The 18,005-nt window shown below is 37.6% G+C and overlaps 2 protein-coding genes and 1 pseudogene across 2 annotated transcripts; 1 reads left to right on the plus strand and 2 right to left on the minus strand.

Annotated features, from left to right (window-relative positions):
* Nucleotides 7,570-11,100, plus strand: LOC18794034. Its single transcript, XM_007222527.2, has 3 exons — nt 7,570-8,077; nt 9,245-9,996; nt 10,115-11,100. The coding sequence occupies exons 1-3, from the start codon at nt 7,778-7,780 to the stop codon at nt 10,644-10,646; spliced, it is 1,584 nt and encodes a 527-aa protein (XP_007222589.1). The 5' UTR covers nt 7,570-7,777; the 3' UTR covers nt 10,647-11,100.
* On the minus strand, nt 11,167-12,613 carry LOC18789079 (annotated as a pseudogene).
* On the minus strand, nt 12,929-16,235 carry LOC18793726 (uncharacterized methyltransferase At1g78140, chloroplastic). Its single transcript, XM_007222150.2, has 8 exons — nt 15,872-16,235; nt 15,488-15,600; nt 15,206-15,346; nt 14,450-14,534; nt 14,074-14,267; nt 13,828-13,939; nt 13,460-13,567; nt 12,929-13,313 (listed from the first exon to the last, which is right to left on the minus strand). Exons 1-8 carry the CDS (start codon nt 16,040-16,042, stop codon nt 13,173-13,175), a joined length of 1,065 nt encoding a protein of 354 aa, XP_007222212.1. The 5' UTR covers nt 16,043-16,235; the 3' UTR covers nt 12,929-13,172.

The raw sequence follows: 18,005 nt of genomic DNA on the forward strand, positions 1-18,005 counted from the left end.
GAATAAATAATTGATGATGAGAGAGAGAGAGAGAGAGAATTAACCGAGGGATATTTTGGATTTTTGGAATTATGAGAACATATTGAGGGGATGTGGTGACATGTGACTCGTCTTTTTTGGAATTATGGTGGCTCATGGCCCATGCCAGAGAATAATATGGTATTATAGCAATTAGCAATGATGTGCTTCACTTCACCATCTCTCTCTCTCTCTCTCTCTCTCTCTCTCTCTCTATCTATATATATATATGCCTAATCATCACTTGTCCTCAGCCTCACGTGACACCCACATGCCCTCAATTCACACCTCACCCTCCAAATTCAATTTCTCCTTGTACTCCTCAAATCAAAAAATTTAGATAATGCATTTCTTCGTTTCTAAAAAAAAAAAAAAAGAGTATGGTTTAAGCCAATTATAAGGTTGAATAATTAAGGTTTATAAGCTTATTGGGATTTGTGGTTTCTTCCTCTTTGCATGTAAAAAAACATATGAATAGTGTCATTATATTATATATAGAATGAGAAAAGTAATGAATCGAATATCGCGAAAATAAAATACCACTTTAACCATCCTCATCATATAATATATGAATGAATGATCATATGTTTTTGTTTTGTTTCTATGGCTATTAAGAGCCAATCATACATATGATAACTTTATTATAATTAAAGGGTTCTCCTTTTTGTTTTGGTAAACTTATTCTGTTAAGTTAACATCCTCTTTCTCTTTAATTATTTGTTAATTTCATTATTTAATCGTTGTGGTTGTGCATGATTCATTACACGCAATCCATGACGTACATGGGTCTTTTGAGGAACTCGTGGCTTGGACTAGATTGCTACATTACAGCCTGCAATTTTGGACCCTAGTTGGCCTAATTTGGTTGGTCCTTCAAACCAAAAGGGAGCACTTGTACTATTACAATTTCCCTTTGACAATTCTTTGGTCTTCAGCATGCAACTTAGAATAGGGTTTTGGGAACAACAATGATAATTTAGAGGCATCCTAGAGGACTTAATCCCAATAATGTAGATGTGTTATTGTTCTTTAAGTGATTGTTTAAATTACAAGAGAGAAGGGGTTTCTCACACACACCATTAACGTGTTATGAGTGTTCGAACATAAGACTACTAGTCTGCAAGTCACGATCTCATTGGCAAATGTGTTATTGTCTTAAACATATTATTTTAACCTAAGTTCCTAATGCGGATGTGTATAATTATAAGAATTCTTGGTATCATATCCTAGTTACGTCTCTTTCGTCGTACAGTTAGGTAAAATGCTAAATAGGTAGCCCACTATAGAAAAGTCTGTCCTTGGAAACAACATCTAAACTAAGTTAAAGCCACATACTGGCTATTCCACAACTTTCCATTAATTTAGTTGCCTACTCTGAGAAAAGTATATGTTTAAAATTCAAAAGTCCAAGTATAAGAATAATTCTTGCACCATATTTTTTGTGGAAGGTTTCAACAACTTGAAAACTAGCTGCCAACACAATTTCTAGTCCAATGCCAGCAAGAGACAATTTGTGTGGGTCCTCACAATTGTGGGTGTGAAAGTGGGGCCTAGAGAAATTTTTGAATCCCATTTTATTTACAGTGAGAGGTGGATGGATGCAATGTGTTTGTCCCGTGGAGGTTTTACTTATGGTGTCGGAAAAAGAGGAAGTTGAATTCTGAATGCTTATTAAAAGGGGGCAGAACGGAAGAACCCTTCATACTAATCTCTATTTGCTTAAGCATATTACAGAAATTGTAAAAAGCTTTGAGGTTTTCATCATGACAAACACAAGAACTATAAATACTGCACAAATCAATAGGGCGAGAACAAAAGTTATTTCCCTATTATATTATGAATCATCCATCCCTATGTTTCGAAATACATATGTATAGAAATGACATTAATAAACTCATTCTGTGAAACCAATGCAAAATGTATAACATTGTTTTAGAAAAGTTCATGACCTTTCAAGAAATAGTCCGCATACATCTTTTTTATCAAACAATATTGCATAGGAGTGCAAGTTGGATTAGAAATTTTGAGTAATTTCTTGTTGAACGAAATATGATTTAATGATCAAATAGATATAGACAAGTTGTTTTTTAAAGGATAACATCTAAGTACTAGCATTTAATAATTTTTTCAAGTTTCAGTATGAGTCAATTTTAACCTTTCAAATGGTTGGGCATGTTTACAAGTTTGAACTACTTTCCGAAAAATTCCGAAGTATGTATGTTCTGAAATTTTCCAAATAAAAAATAAAAAAAAATTCCGAATTTTCAGAAATTGGAATGGATGTTGAAATTCTAAACTTTTTGGAACATAATTGAAAAAGAATTTTCATTTCGAATTTTTTTGGATTGGAATCCCTTGATTCTAATATGTTCCGTCCAAAAATAAGGTCTAATATTTCGAAATGGGATCAAAGGTGAATTCGAGACTTCTAGTGTACATAGAATAAATACTCTTTTTATGGAGTCATTATATACTCCATAAAAAGAGAACTTTTGAGGATCTAGCTAGTGTGTGAGTGAGAGAGGGAGGTGGAGAAAGCGAGAGATGTCACAGTAGATCTTTGAATTTTGAATGCTTAATGAATTAATGTGTGCTTCACAAAAACATATGGGGGTTTCATTCAGTTTCACTGCAGACACGAAGGAGACATTATCCATGTCTGCCTCAACAGGTCTCAGGTAGTTTTCATGAACCCCACATGCCCCCCACTACATACATAAATATATATACTTCTCTTCTGGATTATAGAAGATGCAGGGTCATTGGCAACCAGCCACAGCCACAGCCACAGCCAGCCACTCATCAATTTAGTCTTTAGATGTTATGTCTCCTCCTACCTGCAAACCTAGAAATTAAATATGTACCTACATTTTTGTGCTTTCCCTTCCATCTCCTGCCTTATCTTATCTGGATTCTGGAGCACATAATTTTCGACAGGGCCACAAATTGTTATAAAAAAAACATCATTTTGGTGAGTGGATTTTGCACTATTGTATAATTCGCACGTGTTCTTTTTAATTTCTTAATTTTTAGGTCATTTGCATGTAGTAATGCTTCTATTAATTATTATTTTTAAAAAATCTACGATAACAATTTAAATTTTGAAACTTTTCTCTCAACTTTTAGTGGATTCCAGAATCTTTACTTTAGGTTTTCAGGATTTCATTAGCTAGATTGATATCTATATCTAGTCTTATCATGCTTTCTTTCTTTCTTATTTGCTGGCTTCATTGATTTGATCAATTAATAAAAATGAAACAAAATAGTACACAAGAAATTATTTGGCTTATCAAAAGAATATCTTGTCAATTCATACAATATTCTTCTTGTTCTGGTTGCATGACTTGTTTCGAGAATTGATTCAATCAGATTTTTTCACTAAATTTATAAAAGTCGTATACAAGTTACAACGAAACATATAAAAAGTGTTATTCGCTTTAAACACTCAATTTCTTACATTTTTAATCAATGTCAGCCAGTCTTGAGGTAGTGCGAATAGTGTCACTTATATATTGCAGTGTAGCAGCAATATAAATATGTTTATATGCGGGTGATCTTATTCTCAGTAAGTTGGAATCCCATTCCCATTGCCCCAAAATATTCATACCAACAGTAATATTCAACTTAGGTTTTACAATGTCGTGGTAAAAAAGTTTATTTTTATAATTTTACCTCCTTTAATAGAATTAGCTCTGTGACGCACAAAACGACGTCAGAGCGACTTCATCTTTTGTTCATCACACTTTCACGCTGGCAAACGCCAAAATTGGAGGCGTAGTACGCGGGTGGAGAGAGATACCAACAAGGAGGCGGGAATCAAGGAACGGCCGTACACGTGTGTGGTGGGGATGTAGCTCATCCACGTGGGAAGTAGGCTAGCTATGATGAAGGGTGTGGGCCCCTCCCAAGCTTGTGCTGTGAGCTTGATATGCGTTGGGTCCGTGGGGGCGGTGGGCTTGGACCTCTCTCATCTCTGTTCTTCTTCTCTCCCAGTCAGTGAGAGAGAGAGAGTGAGAAGGCAAGTTGTACAAAAGGCAATCATTTGATGTGGGGGGTGATGCTTTTCAGTGGTTTTGCTAGTCCCCATGGAGATTATGTCTGATGCTGACACCTTTGGCCCCCTTCCATCCATCACCACCAAGCAACCATAAAAAGCTACAATGTACTGTAATTCTCTCTTATCTCACAGCCTTTTGAGCCAGAAAAACTTATTGCAACGGAGACAACAAAAGATAGCAATGTTTTGTTATACCTGATCAATAATGCTATGTCATATAGAAGTGTTATTATGTGTATCATAGCGTTATTGACTGAAGATAGTAAAATAGTGTTATATTCGTTTTGTGAAAGTCTTTTTCCTTTGAGTCACTTCAACTCAATCGTTAATAATAGGGATTAGAGCTTAATATTATCTATTGACACATACTAAACCATATGTGTTGGAAATTATGAATGTTATTAAATTGTTATTTAGTTTCCTTTTATTAGTTGATTGTAATTGATTTGGAGTAGTCTCCAAGTAACCTAGTTTTCCTAGTTAAGCTTGTAATATCTCTATAAATACTTAGCCTTTTGGCTCTATCAATAACAACTGAGAATTATTCTTCTTAACAAAATCTCTAATTTCACATGGTATCAGAGCACTGATTCTAGGGCGTCTCTTGAAACTTTTTTACAAACCTTATTTTCTTCACAATCCGATGTTTCACAACCCTAGTTGCTAATCTTTGAAATCTTTTGCCAAATTGAGAGTCGTTGGCGCTTTTCATCCCTCACCCATGATGGGTATTCATCTTCTACAGTTGTCTTGTTCACCCTCTCCTCAATGATCAATATTTTATTCCCGCTCACCGAGCCTTTATTTTCCTCCACGAGCCTCGTCAACGCTCGTCGAGCCTTTCATTTGACTGTTCTGCCGGTCTCTGGTTATTTTCCTCCGTGAGCCTTGTCACCGCTCACCAAGCCGTTATTTTCCTCCACGAGCCTCGTCAACGCTCGTCGAGCCTTTCATTTGACTGTTCTGCCGGTCTCTGGTTATTTTCGTCTCTGGTTATTTTCCTCCACGAGCCTCGTCAACGCTCGTCGAGCCTTTCATTTGACTGTTCTGCCGGTCTCTGTCTTCTTCAGCTACTCTCTTGAGTTGCCTTTTCGCTTCTCAGTTTGAGCACCTTATCTTTGTCTTTGTCTCTGTTCATGATTTGCTGGGTTTCCTCCCTTACTATTCTCCTTTTTTGAAGTTTTTTCTTCATGAGACAGCCGTATGCTACCACATTCCCCTCTTGCATTTGTTTCTGCCATGAGACTGGCATGTTTGAGTCTCTTTACTATTATTTCAATTTCTCTTCTTTCAAATCTTGACCATTTATCAGTGTCAAATTTGATGGGGAGATATATGCAACTTTATTTGGGTGCTGCTTCCTTCAACTCACGACTCTCATACATCGTCGGATTTGAGAGGAGCAACAACCCCCTTTACAGCAGCACACCGCTGCTCCATTTGCCTCCAAATTTGCCTTCATTACAACAGTGACACAGCTGCGACACAGCTGCCCCCTCTACAGCAGTGACACCACTGCCTCTTTATCAGCAACCTTTGGGAGTAACACCTTTCACAATCTCTTGTGCAAGTTGGACGTTCTTGATATCCACTCTCCAACTTGAGGGGGAGTGTTGGAAATTATGAATGTTATTAAATTGTTATTTAGTTTCCTTTTATTAGTTGATTGTAATTGATTTGGAGTAGTCTCCAAGTAACCTAGTTTTCCTAGTTAAGCTTGTAATATCTCTATAAATACTTAGCCTTTTGGCTCTATCAATAACAACTGAGAATTATTCTTCTTAACAAAATCTCTAATTTCACAATATGCACAATTAAATGAATCAATTTGTTCATGATTCAAATTCATTGTCTTAACACCGCAAAATGTATTCTCAGACAATTTAGTAAGAGAGTATTTTATCTAAAGTATATTTTCACAAATATAAAGGCATTTGAATTTTGCATGCATGACACATAATTTAGGTATGACTAGGTGTGACAGTGCCGATATTCAGAATGTATTTTAAGTCCCTTGTATTCGATAAGATGATGGTGTGAGGTTCCCTTGATATTCAAGAAAAATACACAATCATTTGTTATTTGTGAGAGGATGGACCCTAAGAGTTATTTTCGTTATGAAAAAACAAGTCCAATTTAACGTTGAATTTTGTCAAATGTTCATATCAAATGTGGAATATTTGTTTCAATGCATGCTTAGTTTAACATTATCAAAATGTAGTTTGCGAAAAAGGATACTACCCAATATGAACGTTTTTCTTGATACAATAATTTGTGAGTTTTACATGGAACTTTGAAGTGGATTTTTTTTTGGGTGGGGGGTGGTCAAATTGTGAATTTAAAATTATAAAATGAAAGTGCATATTTCAAAGAGTTCATAGTATTTTTCAATGAATTTTGAATATGGAGATCCCAAAGCTTGGACTGAGTCCGCAGTCGAACGCAAGAGTCGAGTGGCCGGGTCCAAGTCAGGAGATCCCAACTATCGAATTTTGGTAACTGGAGCACAATACATGTGTGGCGTAAAATTGGTGAATGACAAAGGAGTGCACACAAAATGAAAAATGAAATCACTTTCAAGTTATTTTTAAAAAAATAAAGGTATTTGAGAACTTGATTTCACCTGATAAAAACTACAAACAAAATTTGTTACCAAACATGTTTTCAATTTTCCACAATAGTAAAAGTGAAAATGAAATGTTATCAAATAACCCTAAAGTGCACAAATCAGAATTCACAAATCTTCAATGCTAGGGAAATGCTAATATAGGATAAGGATTAGACACATGGTGGGCTTGGAATTAAATGGGTCAGATGATATAGAGCTGGGCTTGTGCAATTTTGAAAACAACCCTCTGGATGCTTTCATCATGGATACGTGGATAGTAGATACCCATAAAATCGCTATAGACATCCAAATTGCCTAATGGACAAGTAAGAATTGTCTTTGTAGTTGGGTATGAAAGAGATAATTTGGTTTCGAAAAGAAATTTCGGGGAAATTAATTCAATTACCATTTTTCACAGATAAGAAATAGAAGATTGATATCATATGTTTGGCCATACTTGGAAATTAACTATGAAATATCATTCTATTTTATTTTTTATGTTTGTTTTCAGCAAAAAATTAATTAATTTAGTTTTCCAATTATGCCCACCACAAGTTAGATGGAAGGTTTCATTTTCCGTAAGAAAAAAAACTTCTCTTAAGTTTGAACTTACCAAACATAGAAAATGAACTAATTTCCCATTCCGAAGCTCATTTTCATGCGAACCAAATCGCCTTTGAGTATTGACCTAAAAAACAAAAGGCCTTCGAGTGTCTAGAGGATAATCCTGAGCTCTTTTAGCCCAAGCCCATTGCGAGACCTACCAAGGAGATAAGTATCACAAATTCAAAAGAGTATCAGGAAACGTTGAGAGGCTGAAGCCCGCCAAAGAGCGCCAGAAACCGGTCCCCTCCCTTCCTACCTGCCTAGCTGGCAAGGCCCAACGCCTCAAACCCTGCCACGTGTCACCAACCCTCTTCCACAAAGTCACGCAGTGGACTAGTCACCCCTCCCACAGACAAAGCCTCAGACAACGAAACCATGCCGAAAGCAACGCCAATTTCAATTTCATTTCAAATTTCACCCTAAACTCTTCGACTCTCTCTCTGTCTTCATCTCCAAAACCCAAAAAACCAGAGTCCCAAAATTCATCAATGAAAATGAAAATGAAGGCAGAGGCTTTGACGTTGCTGCTGGTCAACTTGGCCGGAATCATGGAGAGAGCCGACGAGTCGTTGTTGCCTGGCGTCTACAAGGAGGTTGGCGCAGCTCTGCACACTGACCCGACTGGGCTCGGCTCGCTCACTCTCTTCAGGTCCATTGTGCAGTCGGCTTGCTACCCAGTAGCGGCCTACCTGGCGGTGCGCCACAACCGGGCCCACGTCATCGCCCTCGGTGCCTTTCTCTGGGCCGCCGCTACTTTCCTCGTCGCATTTTCCTCCACTTTTTTTGAGGTAATTTTGACTTTTTCTCGGTTGCCAAACAGAAAGATTGTGCCTTTATTGGATTGTGATTTTCAGTTTGTGAAGTTGTCAATTGGGTTTGCTGAAAACGGTGATTTTGATGCGACTGTTGAGCGGGAGATTTAGATTACTATTTATAGTAATTATGGGCTCTCTTTTGAATTTAGTAGTGGATCAGTCTTTAGCAAGGTAATTGTGATATAAGTTATAATTGCCAATTAGGCTTAAAAATGAGTTGGTGCAAGAACTGCTGAGACTCAATGAGGTTGTGCTTCAAATTCTGGCCTGAGAAAATAATAATCTAACTTGAAAGGGAAAGGTTTGGGGATGTTTATTTCCATTTCTAGTATATTCTATGTGTGTCACAAGTGGAGAACTTCTTGAGATGCTTAGGGGAGGAAAAGAAAAGAAAAGTACTAAATTTACTTGTTGCTTTGGTTGCTAGCAAAATGGACGGTTTACATTACCTATGCAAGTAGTTGTTGTAAAAGCTTGATTTGAGCACAATTGAGTAGTTGTACGGAATACATTTCTGTTTCTCTTGTTTTTGGATATGTTTGACCATTTCAAATAGACACCCCAGAAACCAGAAGACACAGTTAAATTTATTGCTCAATAAATCATGGTATTTTACTACTTGAAGTGTAGTTGGAATTACCACTCTATTGGCAGGTCAGAAGCAATGGCATGTTCTGTGAGTAGCCTTATAAATATTTATTATTATTATTTTAAAAAGAGCTCACAGAAGCTTAAAATTTGGTGTGAGTTGTTTCAAATTGGAATATTTTGATACAACAAGTGGATTCATCACCAAAGTTTCTGAGAAGTGAACAAAAAAGATGTTTTCCACTTTTTTCCTTTGTTTTTCTTTAAATGATACCCAAAGTCTTACTTGCCTACAGTCTCTAATGCCTTCCTCATAAAATAAAATAAAACGAAAACCCAAGGACCATGCATGAGCATAATTATTTGTTATGAAATACAGCTGTGACAAGTTAATTTATTACAGTCAGTCGTTCCCCAAAACATTCATTTGAACCAATTGATAAGAAAGGGTGAATAACTGAAGTTATCAAAACGGAATGAGGGAAGTATCATTATTTTTAGTATTCCAGCTTGTTTTGTTCACTTTGAAGTCATTCAGCTTTTACTGATCAGGTGGCTATATCCAGAGCTTTGAATGGGATTGGCCTTGCTCTAGTTGCTCCTGCTATGCAGTCCCTTGTGGCCGACTCAACTGATGACAGGAACCGAGGTATGGCTTTTGGATGGCTTCAACTAACTGGAAACCTTGGTTCGATAATTGGTGGGCTTTGTTCCATATTGATAGCTCCAATAACTTTCATGGGAATTCCTGGCTGGAGGATTTCCTTTCACCTTGTTGGACTAATTAGTGTTCTAGTCGGCATTTTAGTCCGTCTGTATGCCACTGACCCGCACTTTCCAGATGGTGAAACAAAAGATAGCAGTCAGAGTTCTGGTAATTCCTTGTGGTCACAAGTCAAGGAGCTAGCTCAAGAAGCCAAGTCAGTTATTAAAATTCCTTCTTTCCAGATTGTTGTGGCACAAGGTGTTACTGGTTCATTTCCCTGGTCAGCATTGTCATTTGCGCCCATGTGGCTGGAACTTACTGGCTTCTCTCATGGGAAATCTGCTTTCCTTATCGCCTTGTTTGTAATTGGTAGTTCGCTTGGGGGCCTGTTTGGAGGTAAAATGGGGGATATCCTTTCCATCCATCTACCAAATGCAGGAAGGATAATACTAGCCCAGATAAGCTCTGCGTCTGCCATCCCTCTTGCAGCAATTCTTCTGCTTGTATTACCTGATAATCCATCTACAGTTGTCATCCATGGTTTGGTCTTGTTCATTATGGGATTCTTAATATCTTGGAATGGTCCAGCTACAAACAAGTAAGTCTCTAAAACTTTATTCTCTGGTTTCTGGTCTTTAATGTCTGCTACATTATTATGGAAAGTAAAACAAAGGGAATAGATTAAAGCTTTAATTCCAATGCCTTGGTCCATGCAGTCCAATTTTTGCGGAGATAGTTCCTGAGAGGTCCAGAACAAATGTATATGCTTTGGACAGATCTTTCGAGTCCATACTCTCATCATTCGCTCCTCCAGTAGTTGGGATATTGGCTCAGCATGTTTATGGTTATATACCAGTTGCTAAAGGGTCCAGTGCATCCGAAGAGATTGCCACAGATAGAGGGAATGCTTCATCGTTGGCAAAAGCACTCTACACAGCAATAGGAATTCCAATGGCTCTCTGTTGTGTTATCTACTCATTCCTATATTGCACCTACCCGAGAGACAGGGAGCGGGCTCAGATGGACGCTTTAATAGAATCAGAGATGCAACAAATAGAATTAGAGAATTCACCTACAGGAGAATATTCACGTGTTCGGTTTCCTGAGTCGGAAGAGCCATATGTGAACGATAGAACTGTGATTGAAGTGGACTATGAGGGCGAGGATGCTCTGGATGCTGATGCTGATGATGACGAGCAGACATTGCTGTACCGTCAGTTAACATTCTCCAATTTGAGCCCACAGTAATCTAACCCAGATTATACCATACATTGTACAGAAGAATTATATCCGTCTGGTTTTGACCTTCAACTAGAAATGACATGTGCATGCACCGGAGAAAGCATCCTCAATACTAACCAACTGCAGAGTTCCACTACTGTCTACAGGTTCATGGTTTCTTTGCAACCTTTCTTGTCATTCTGTTTACTGTTTAGAGCCTCCTTTCTTGAGGGAAGGTTGGGTACAATGGCTGTACCACGTCAACAATGCTTAGATGATATAACAACCAATAATGAGATGACACATAATCATATGGTGAGAATCATATTGTTTGTGGATCCATATGAATCTCACTTAGAAATAATATGGATTCTACCATAAACTGTTGTGTGTAATTTTATTAATGTTTTACATTGTCACCATAAGACGTTCAAAATACTGGAATGTAAATAGCAAGTAATATTACTGACACTTATGTTTCTATCCATAAACTCGGTATACAATCCCATACAAGCTTAGGAGATCCTTATGGCAAAAGAAAGCTTAATTAATTGGGTTTTGTAGCAGAGATCATCACAAAAGCCCTGTTCCTAACGCTTGTAAAACTGACTAGACCACATACATTGCAGAGATCTTCCAATTTACCGTCAGATACAAACTGTTGGCTGCCCGTTATATGACTTATGTTCTAGAGAAGAAAAGAAAACCATCCATATTATAACATGTTGATTAGTAACACCACGTGACGGTGTGACAATCACATCCAACCTAAGAAATTTTCTAGAACTAGAGCCATGCGGCAGGTTCTTAATAGAAGATGCAGACCAGGCTTACATCCCTTAGAAATAGGACAAAAGCAAAAGGGCCATCAAATATTTAAGTAGTGGTAACAAATACCCCACCAGGTCGCAAAACTCGACTAATATCAGCAACCTTCAAAACCATAGCTGCCAAATTACTCACAGAATATACTGGTGAAACCAAAATTCAAAAAGAAGAGATATACTTACAGCTGTTGATGGTGAAGGTCAACAACGTAGGGCAGTACCAGCATGCACAGCATCAGCAGAACTTGTAGCAAAGGGAGGCCTAGAAATATCAGCTCTGACCAAAACTATGTTCCTAAAATAAAAAACTTTATAACACATAAAATTTTCAAAATTGATTGCAGACATTTTGGGAAAGTTCCCTCAGAGGAACTAAAAGCATTGAAACTTTTAGTAGTTTTATCGTCCATATTATCCTCCCGTTGAATGAATTCATAGCACTGCTGCAACATGTTTTCTGAGTAGTCCAGAGCAACAACGAGAGAAAACAATCCGCTCCTGGCGAAAAGTCTAGAAAATAACCCACTGCCACAGCTAGTATCAATGATACTTCCACCGTAGACCGGCTTTAAGAAATCCTTAGCCAACTCAAACTGCAGTTATAACAGTTAGCAACACAACAGCTTCCTTTCAACATTTCAAACAACCACATTGCATGTTTGGCAGCAAGACAATGAGTCTATCTGTCTGTTTTTTCATGGAGTGATCAACGGTCCCTAATAATGGTTTTTTTTTGGGGTCGAAACAGTCCCTAATAATGGATTAAAGCATACAGGAATGTTGTTTCTTGTGGTGGCCTCATTTTGAACCACAGTTGGATCTCATTTCAAGATTAAATTTATCCGTACAACTTTATTTCATTAATTATCATTCTAGGCAAATGGAGCAAGAATAAAAAGCTCTTATTCTTTTCTTTTTTTTCCTTTCTTTTCCAGCCGTTTTCTCTGCAACCAAATAGAGAACCTGAAAGAAGAAGCTAGAACAACGTACTGTTGGTGTGGTGTCCACGAAGGAGGTGGAAGAAGAAGCTCTAACGTTAGTTGCCGTGAAGGAGCGTTTTAGGATCGGTGGAGTGCAAGGCTTGAGCTTGAACTTGTGAGGCCTCGAGTTACCGAGTTGACTCGGAAGAAACGGGGAGGAGAAGAGGTTGCCAATAAGCGTCGCCATTATTATGAGCTCAGTTGTGGTTGTGTACGTGGTTGTGAGTCTGTTGTGGTCTCTAACTTGGGAGTACTACTAAAAGGTTTTTTGTCGATGAAAAATGGTTCTAATAGAATTTGGCAAAAAAACTTATAAGTGATTCTAGGTCACAACCACCTTTTCTCTTTATGAATCACTTCATAGTGCTTTCTCAAAAAGTACTTTGATGTTTAATAAAAATTGCAACGTTCTTCTAATAGGAGCGCGTATAAAAAAGCGTTTATGAGCAAAAGTGCTTTCTAAAGAAGCAGTCCCTCACGGGTAACTTACTTTAAACAGTACTGAAACAATTATTTCATTTTTTTGGCACAATAATGCGAGGCTAGCAAACTGCAAATTATTTCCCAAAAGAATACACAATACCTTTTCTTTATGAGTATGTTGTAGAACTACAAGCACCAGATAAATTTCCAAATTTTGAATACCATCTGATGTAGTATTTATGTTTCTTTATAACAACCAACTTCCATAGGAACAAATTCAAATGCCTATACAATTCTGTACGAGCAAGGGAGATGCTTGTGGCTTAACTGGGTTTTGTAGCAGAAATCATCACAAAGAGCCCATTCCTCACGCAGGTATAACCAACTAGCCCACATGCTTTGCAGAGATCTTCTAATTCACGTTCAGATGTGAAGATTTGGCTGCCTGATATTTGCTTTGTTCTCTGCAAACAAAAGAGATAAAATCAAAAGATTTAAAACCCAGTGAGATAAGTTAGAATTATAACCCAAAACCATCCACTACATGAGGCACATTCAGCAGAATGACAGAACTGTAGGCATGCAGGTTCTGAGTTAGGGAAAGATGTACCTGAGTTATATTCCTCAAAAATGGGATATAAGATAAAGGCCCATCAAGTATGTAAGTAGTTGCAACAAACACACCACCGGGTCGCAGAACTCGACTGATTTCAGCAACCTTCAAAACCACAGCTACCAAATTACTCAAAGCAAGTACTGGTTAAACTAAAAGCCAGAAGAAAAACGGAAGAAAAAAGACGCATTCATGATGATAATAGTAATTTTTCCTGGCCCGGCCAGAAAATATCAGTACTTTCAAATCAAAATGAATACTTCATCACTGCCTGATGCGTCCTGATATGTTAAGATTTAAGCCTTACAGGTAGCTGGAGCAAGCAGAACAGGTAGCTTTAACACCATATGTAAATAAGTACTTACAGCTGTTGATGGTGAAGGCCAACAGTGTAGGGCAGCACCAGCATGCACAGCATCAACAGAACTTGTAGCAAAGGGAAGCCTAGAAATATCAGCTCTGACCAAAATTATGTTCCTAATAAAAAACAAACTTAATCAGGAATAAATTTTCAAAATTGATAACAAAATTTTGGAGAGATCCACTAATAGCATTTCAAACTTTCAGCAGATGTATCATCTAAATTTGAATGAAAGCATCAAGTTCTGTACTCTTCGGGGAAATTCTCCTCCTTCTTAATGAATTCATAGGTCTGTTTCAACATGTTCTCCGAGTAGTCCAAAGCAACAACAAGAGAAAATAATCCACTCTTTGCAAAAAGTCTAGAAAATAGCCCACTCCCACAACTTGCATCAATGATATTTCCACCCAAGACCGGCTTTAAGAAATCCTTAGTCAACTCAAACTGCAGTCAAAATATGGTGCGGTTAGCAACTCGACAACCTTGTTTTGCAAGATAAATCAAGCACAGAATAGTAAAATTTGATTTATATTTTCAGCATTCAAACAACCACATTGCATATTTGGCAGCAACACAATGGATCTATCTGTTTTTCCATGCAGTGATAAAGAAATTGATCATCTCACCTCTTTCTCTGGGCCAGGAAAACCACCCCAGACAGAAAAGCTTTGACGCCAGCCCCTCTCATAGAGGAATGATACCAATGGAGTCCTGATCCAAGAAAAAGTCAGTAGACATTATAAAGAGATGCACATCAACATATTCATGAGGTATTAGAAACTAGTCTTAATAATGCTTCAAAGAGTTTAATGTGGTTGCTACAGTCAATTGGACTAGGTTCATGCCATAAAAGGTAAAAGTAATAAAGTTGAACACAACTTGTCCATGTGCACAGTTTTTTGGTTCAGAGTATTGAATATCATGTATAAAATCATACATGAGAAGTAAGTACATCAACTTCCTTATCTCCCTTGTATGACAGATGTATAGTTCCGAGAAACACTAAAACTGGAAAAGGAATACTAAACTTCAAAGAAGATACATGATCTCGGAACAACTGTACCAAATCAGGCCACTAAGGATCAATATAGTAAACATCATATGTTATTCTGGCATTATAAGCCCTTAAAAATAGAGCCAAATGTTCTCATTCTTGTGCAATATACACTCCCAGATACGAATAAGCTTAAAGGACTCACGTGTGACTCTACCTACTTCAACTCTATTGATCAGATCACCATCCTCAATTTAAATTCATTGTGAAGATCTCACGTGTGACTCTACTTCAACTCTATTGATCAGATCACCATCCTCAATTTAAATTCATTGTGAAGATGTACCACAAAATTGTTGTAAAACTGATAGCTATACAATTTCAATACCTGAAAAGCTCTGTGGAAACCGGCATTGATTCACCATAGTTCTTGGAGCCACTGGCTGTTGTCAGGTCAATATGTGTTTGATTGCCAAAGTAAGTCTTCTTACAAGTGCTACATTGAAAACTAGACCCGGAAGCAGAGTTGCTGTAAATCCAAACAACAAAGCATACCACTCCCCAAATTAACAAAAAAAGAAAAGAGGGAAATAGCAAAAAGCAAGTCAAAATAAAACAATGCAACCCCAAGTAATTCAAAATAGAATAAGCAGTGACTGGAATCACTTACACAGATAAGCCCGGATCAGCGGAACTTGAAAATTGGTCGAAGCATATAGGACAAGCTAAAATGTTATTGCTGCTGGTGGTGACCTCATTTTGAACCACAATTGGATTTGTATCCTATTGTTTATGATGAAAGCAAATAAATTTTAAATGAAATGTCAAATATGAACAGTACCCCATTTAAAATTAAATTAATCCAAACATGTTTTACTCTTATTGAGGACAATAGAACAGTAGAAAAGAAAAAGCTCTAAAATTTTGTTTTTTCCGGCTGTTTTCCGGCAACCAAACAGACAAAATACAATTGGGTTTTCCATTTTCTATTCTGCGAATTGATTGAAGGAATTCATTGAAGAAACAAGCAAGAAAAGAAGCTAACACAACGTACCCTTGGCTCGACTTCAATGAAGGCGGTGGAAGCAGCACGAGCAGTAATTGCGGCGAAAGAGCGTCTGAAAACCGGTGCAGTGCAAGACCGGAGCTTAACAACACATGGCCTCGAGTTACCGAGTCGACTCGGAAGAAACGCGGGGGTGAGGTTGCCAATCACCGTCGCCATAAGAGCTCTCTGTTTTGGTTTGTGGTGGGTTCAGAGTGTGCGAGTGTTTTTATAGAATAAGATTGCATTATTAACATGAGATTAGTTTTAGTTTGTTTTAAGAACATACTTAGCATGTCCCGACAAATCTCCGAATATTTTTCATAACGGCCTGCAATTCATAGTGACACTTCGTTCTGTGTTCTTTCCTCTCGGACTGTCCTACTTGCAACATTTACGATCGACCGTCGGATAGCATGGGGTCCACCCGAGTTGATGATCAATTTCAATTGGCTCGGTTTGGTCCGGTGAGAGGCGATTGATTCATCGTCACTCACGTCTAGTAACAATGCTTAATTTGAGAAACTTTTACAAGTATTTGCAAACTTATTAGATTGTGAATTTAACCCATTAGTCACATGAACACATTGTTTGAATGTGTTGCTCAAACTGATTTGAGAAATTATGGGTTTAATTACTAATTAAAATGTTGGATATTAAGAGAGAATTTAAATTTGAGACAACCTAGACAATACGATTGATAATCAAGAAAAATAAAATACACCGGGAGATGTAGAGTCTTGCTCCACTCAATACAATCCTCAAATAAGACATTCTGAATAACCACAAGGTGTGGTGCGGTTAGCAAACTACCACCTCTAACTGGTGAGCTACCTAGTGCCTCAATAGCAGGGGTTCGAAATCCGTTGGAAGCACTTTGTGACCAGATGCAAGCTGAAGTTCAAGTGGCGATTAATTCCACCCTTCGAGTGTGGAGAGACTTCGTGGTATTTACCCAAAAAAAAAGAAGAAGACATTCTTAATAAAATCGCAAGATATCCCAAAAGAAACAAAACAAAACTCCCTAGTCTATGCGTCATGAAATTTATCTCACGAGGGGTGATTCAAATAGACTAGCTAAACCCCTCCTCCACTAATTTACACCTTATGTGACCGTTGAATGATAATACTAATTACAATATTGTTCTTGCTTTATCAGTTTATTACTCTGTCCTAGGCTTCAAATAGGTCATGGCCAATTATGAATAAGTCGGTATAATGAGGATAAAGAAGAGTATGAAAAACGAGTGACTTATATTCTAGCATTGGATTTGAACACATTACAAATCATCAATGACCCAATATTTATAGGAGTGTCACCAAACCAAATGCATAAAGATAAAAACAAACACACCTTGACATTAAAATAGAACTACGGAAAAATCTGGTTAACATCCCTTAATCCAGATTTAGTTATCTTTTACATTCTCATCATTCTCTTTTGCAACTTCATCTCTTTTTATCCATCAACACTGACTTTGCCTTTCCCAAATCAATAGCTAAAATGTTTGACAATAGAAGTTTATGTTGGCCAATAAACTTCAACATGAATGCACATATATTTTGCACCAAATTAATTGGCAAAAGCACTTGAAGATTGTAGGGGCTTTTTTCTTCTGGCAGCAGTAAATGAGCTGGGCTGCCATAAAGAGCAGATGGATGAAATTATCCCGTGCATCTGAGTTCAAAGATCAAGCCCTAAATATATTTCGAAAGGACAGAGATGCCTTAGAAAACACCTTAGTTACCTTTACTAACAAAAATAACAACAGCTTACATATAGATTTTCTAGCTTGGCATGAGAGGCTTATGGCATGGAAGCAAAATTGACATGAGTTTAGCACTGAAGAGAAAGTTATGCTTTCTAGGAGGAAAAATGGGTGTTAAGGTAAGAGAAGAAGGGTATGCATGAACGTTTGGCTGAGAATGAGGGAAACATAGATGAATGGGTGGCTTGAGTGTTTTTCCGGTAACTTGACAGAGGCTCTGTCAAGTGTTAGAACAGTCTGCCAGACGAGGGAAAATGATGAATAGAGCACGAATTTGCTGGGTTTTGCAGGTGAGAGAGTAAGCTTGCTATCTGGATGTGGTTGTAGCTAGTGGTGAAGTAGTGGGTGTGCTGGGTAGTTTCCGGCAGGTTGAC

The sequence above is a fragment of the Prunus persica genome, chromosome G1, assembly GCF_000346465.2.
Source record: "Prunus persica cultivar Lovell chromosome G1, Prunus_persica_NCBIv2, whole genome shotgun sequence".
Classification (NCBI taxonomy): Eukaryota; Viridiplantae; Streptophyta; class Magnoliopsida; order Rosales; family Rosaceae; genus Prunus; species Prunus persica.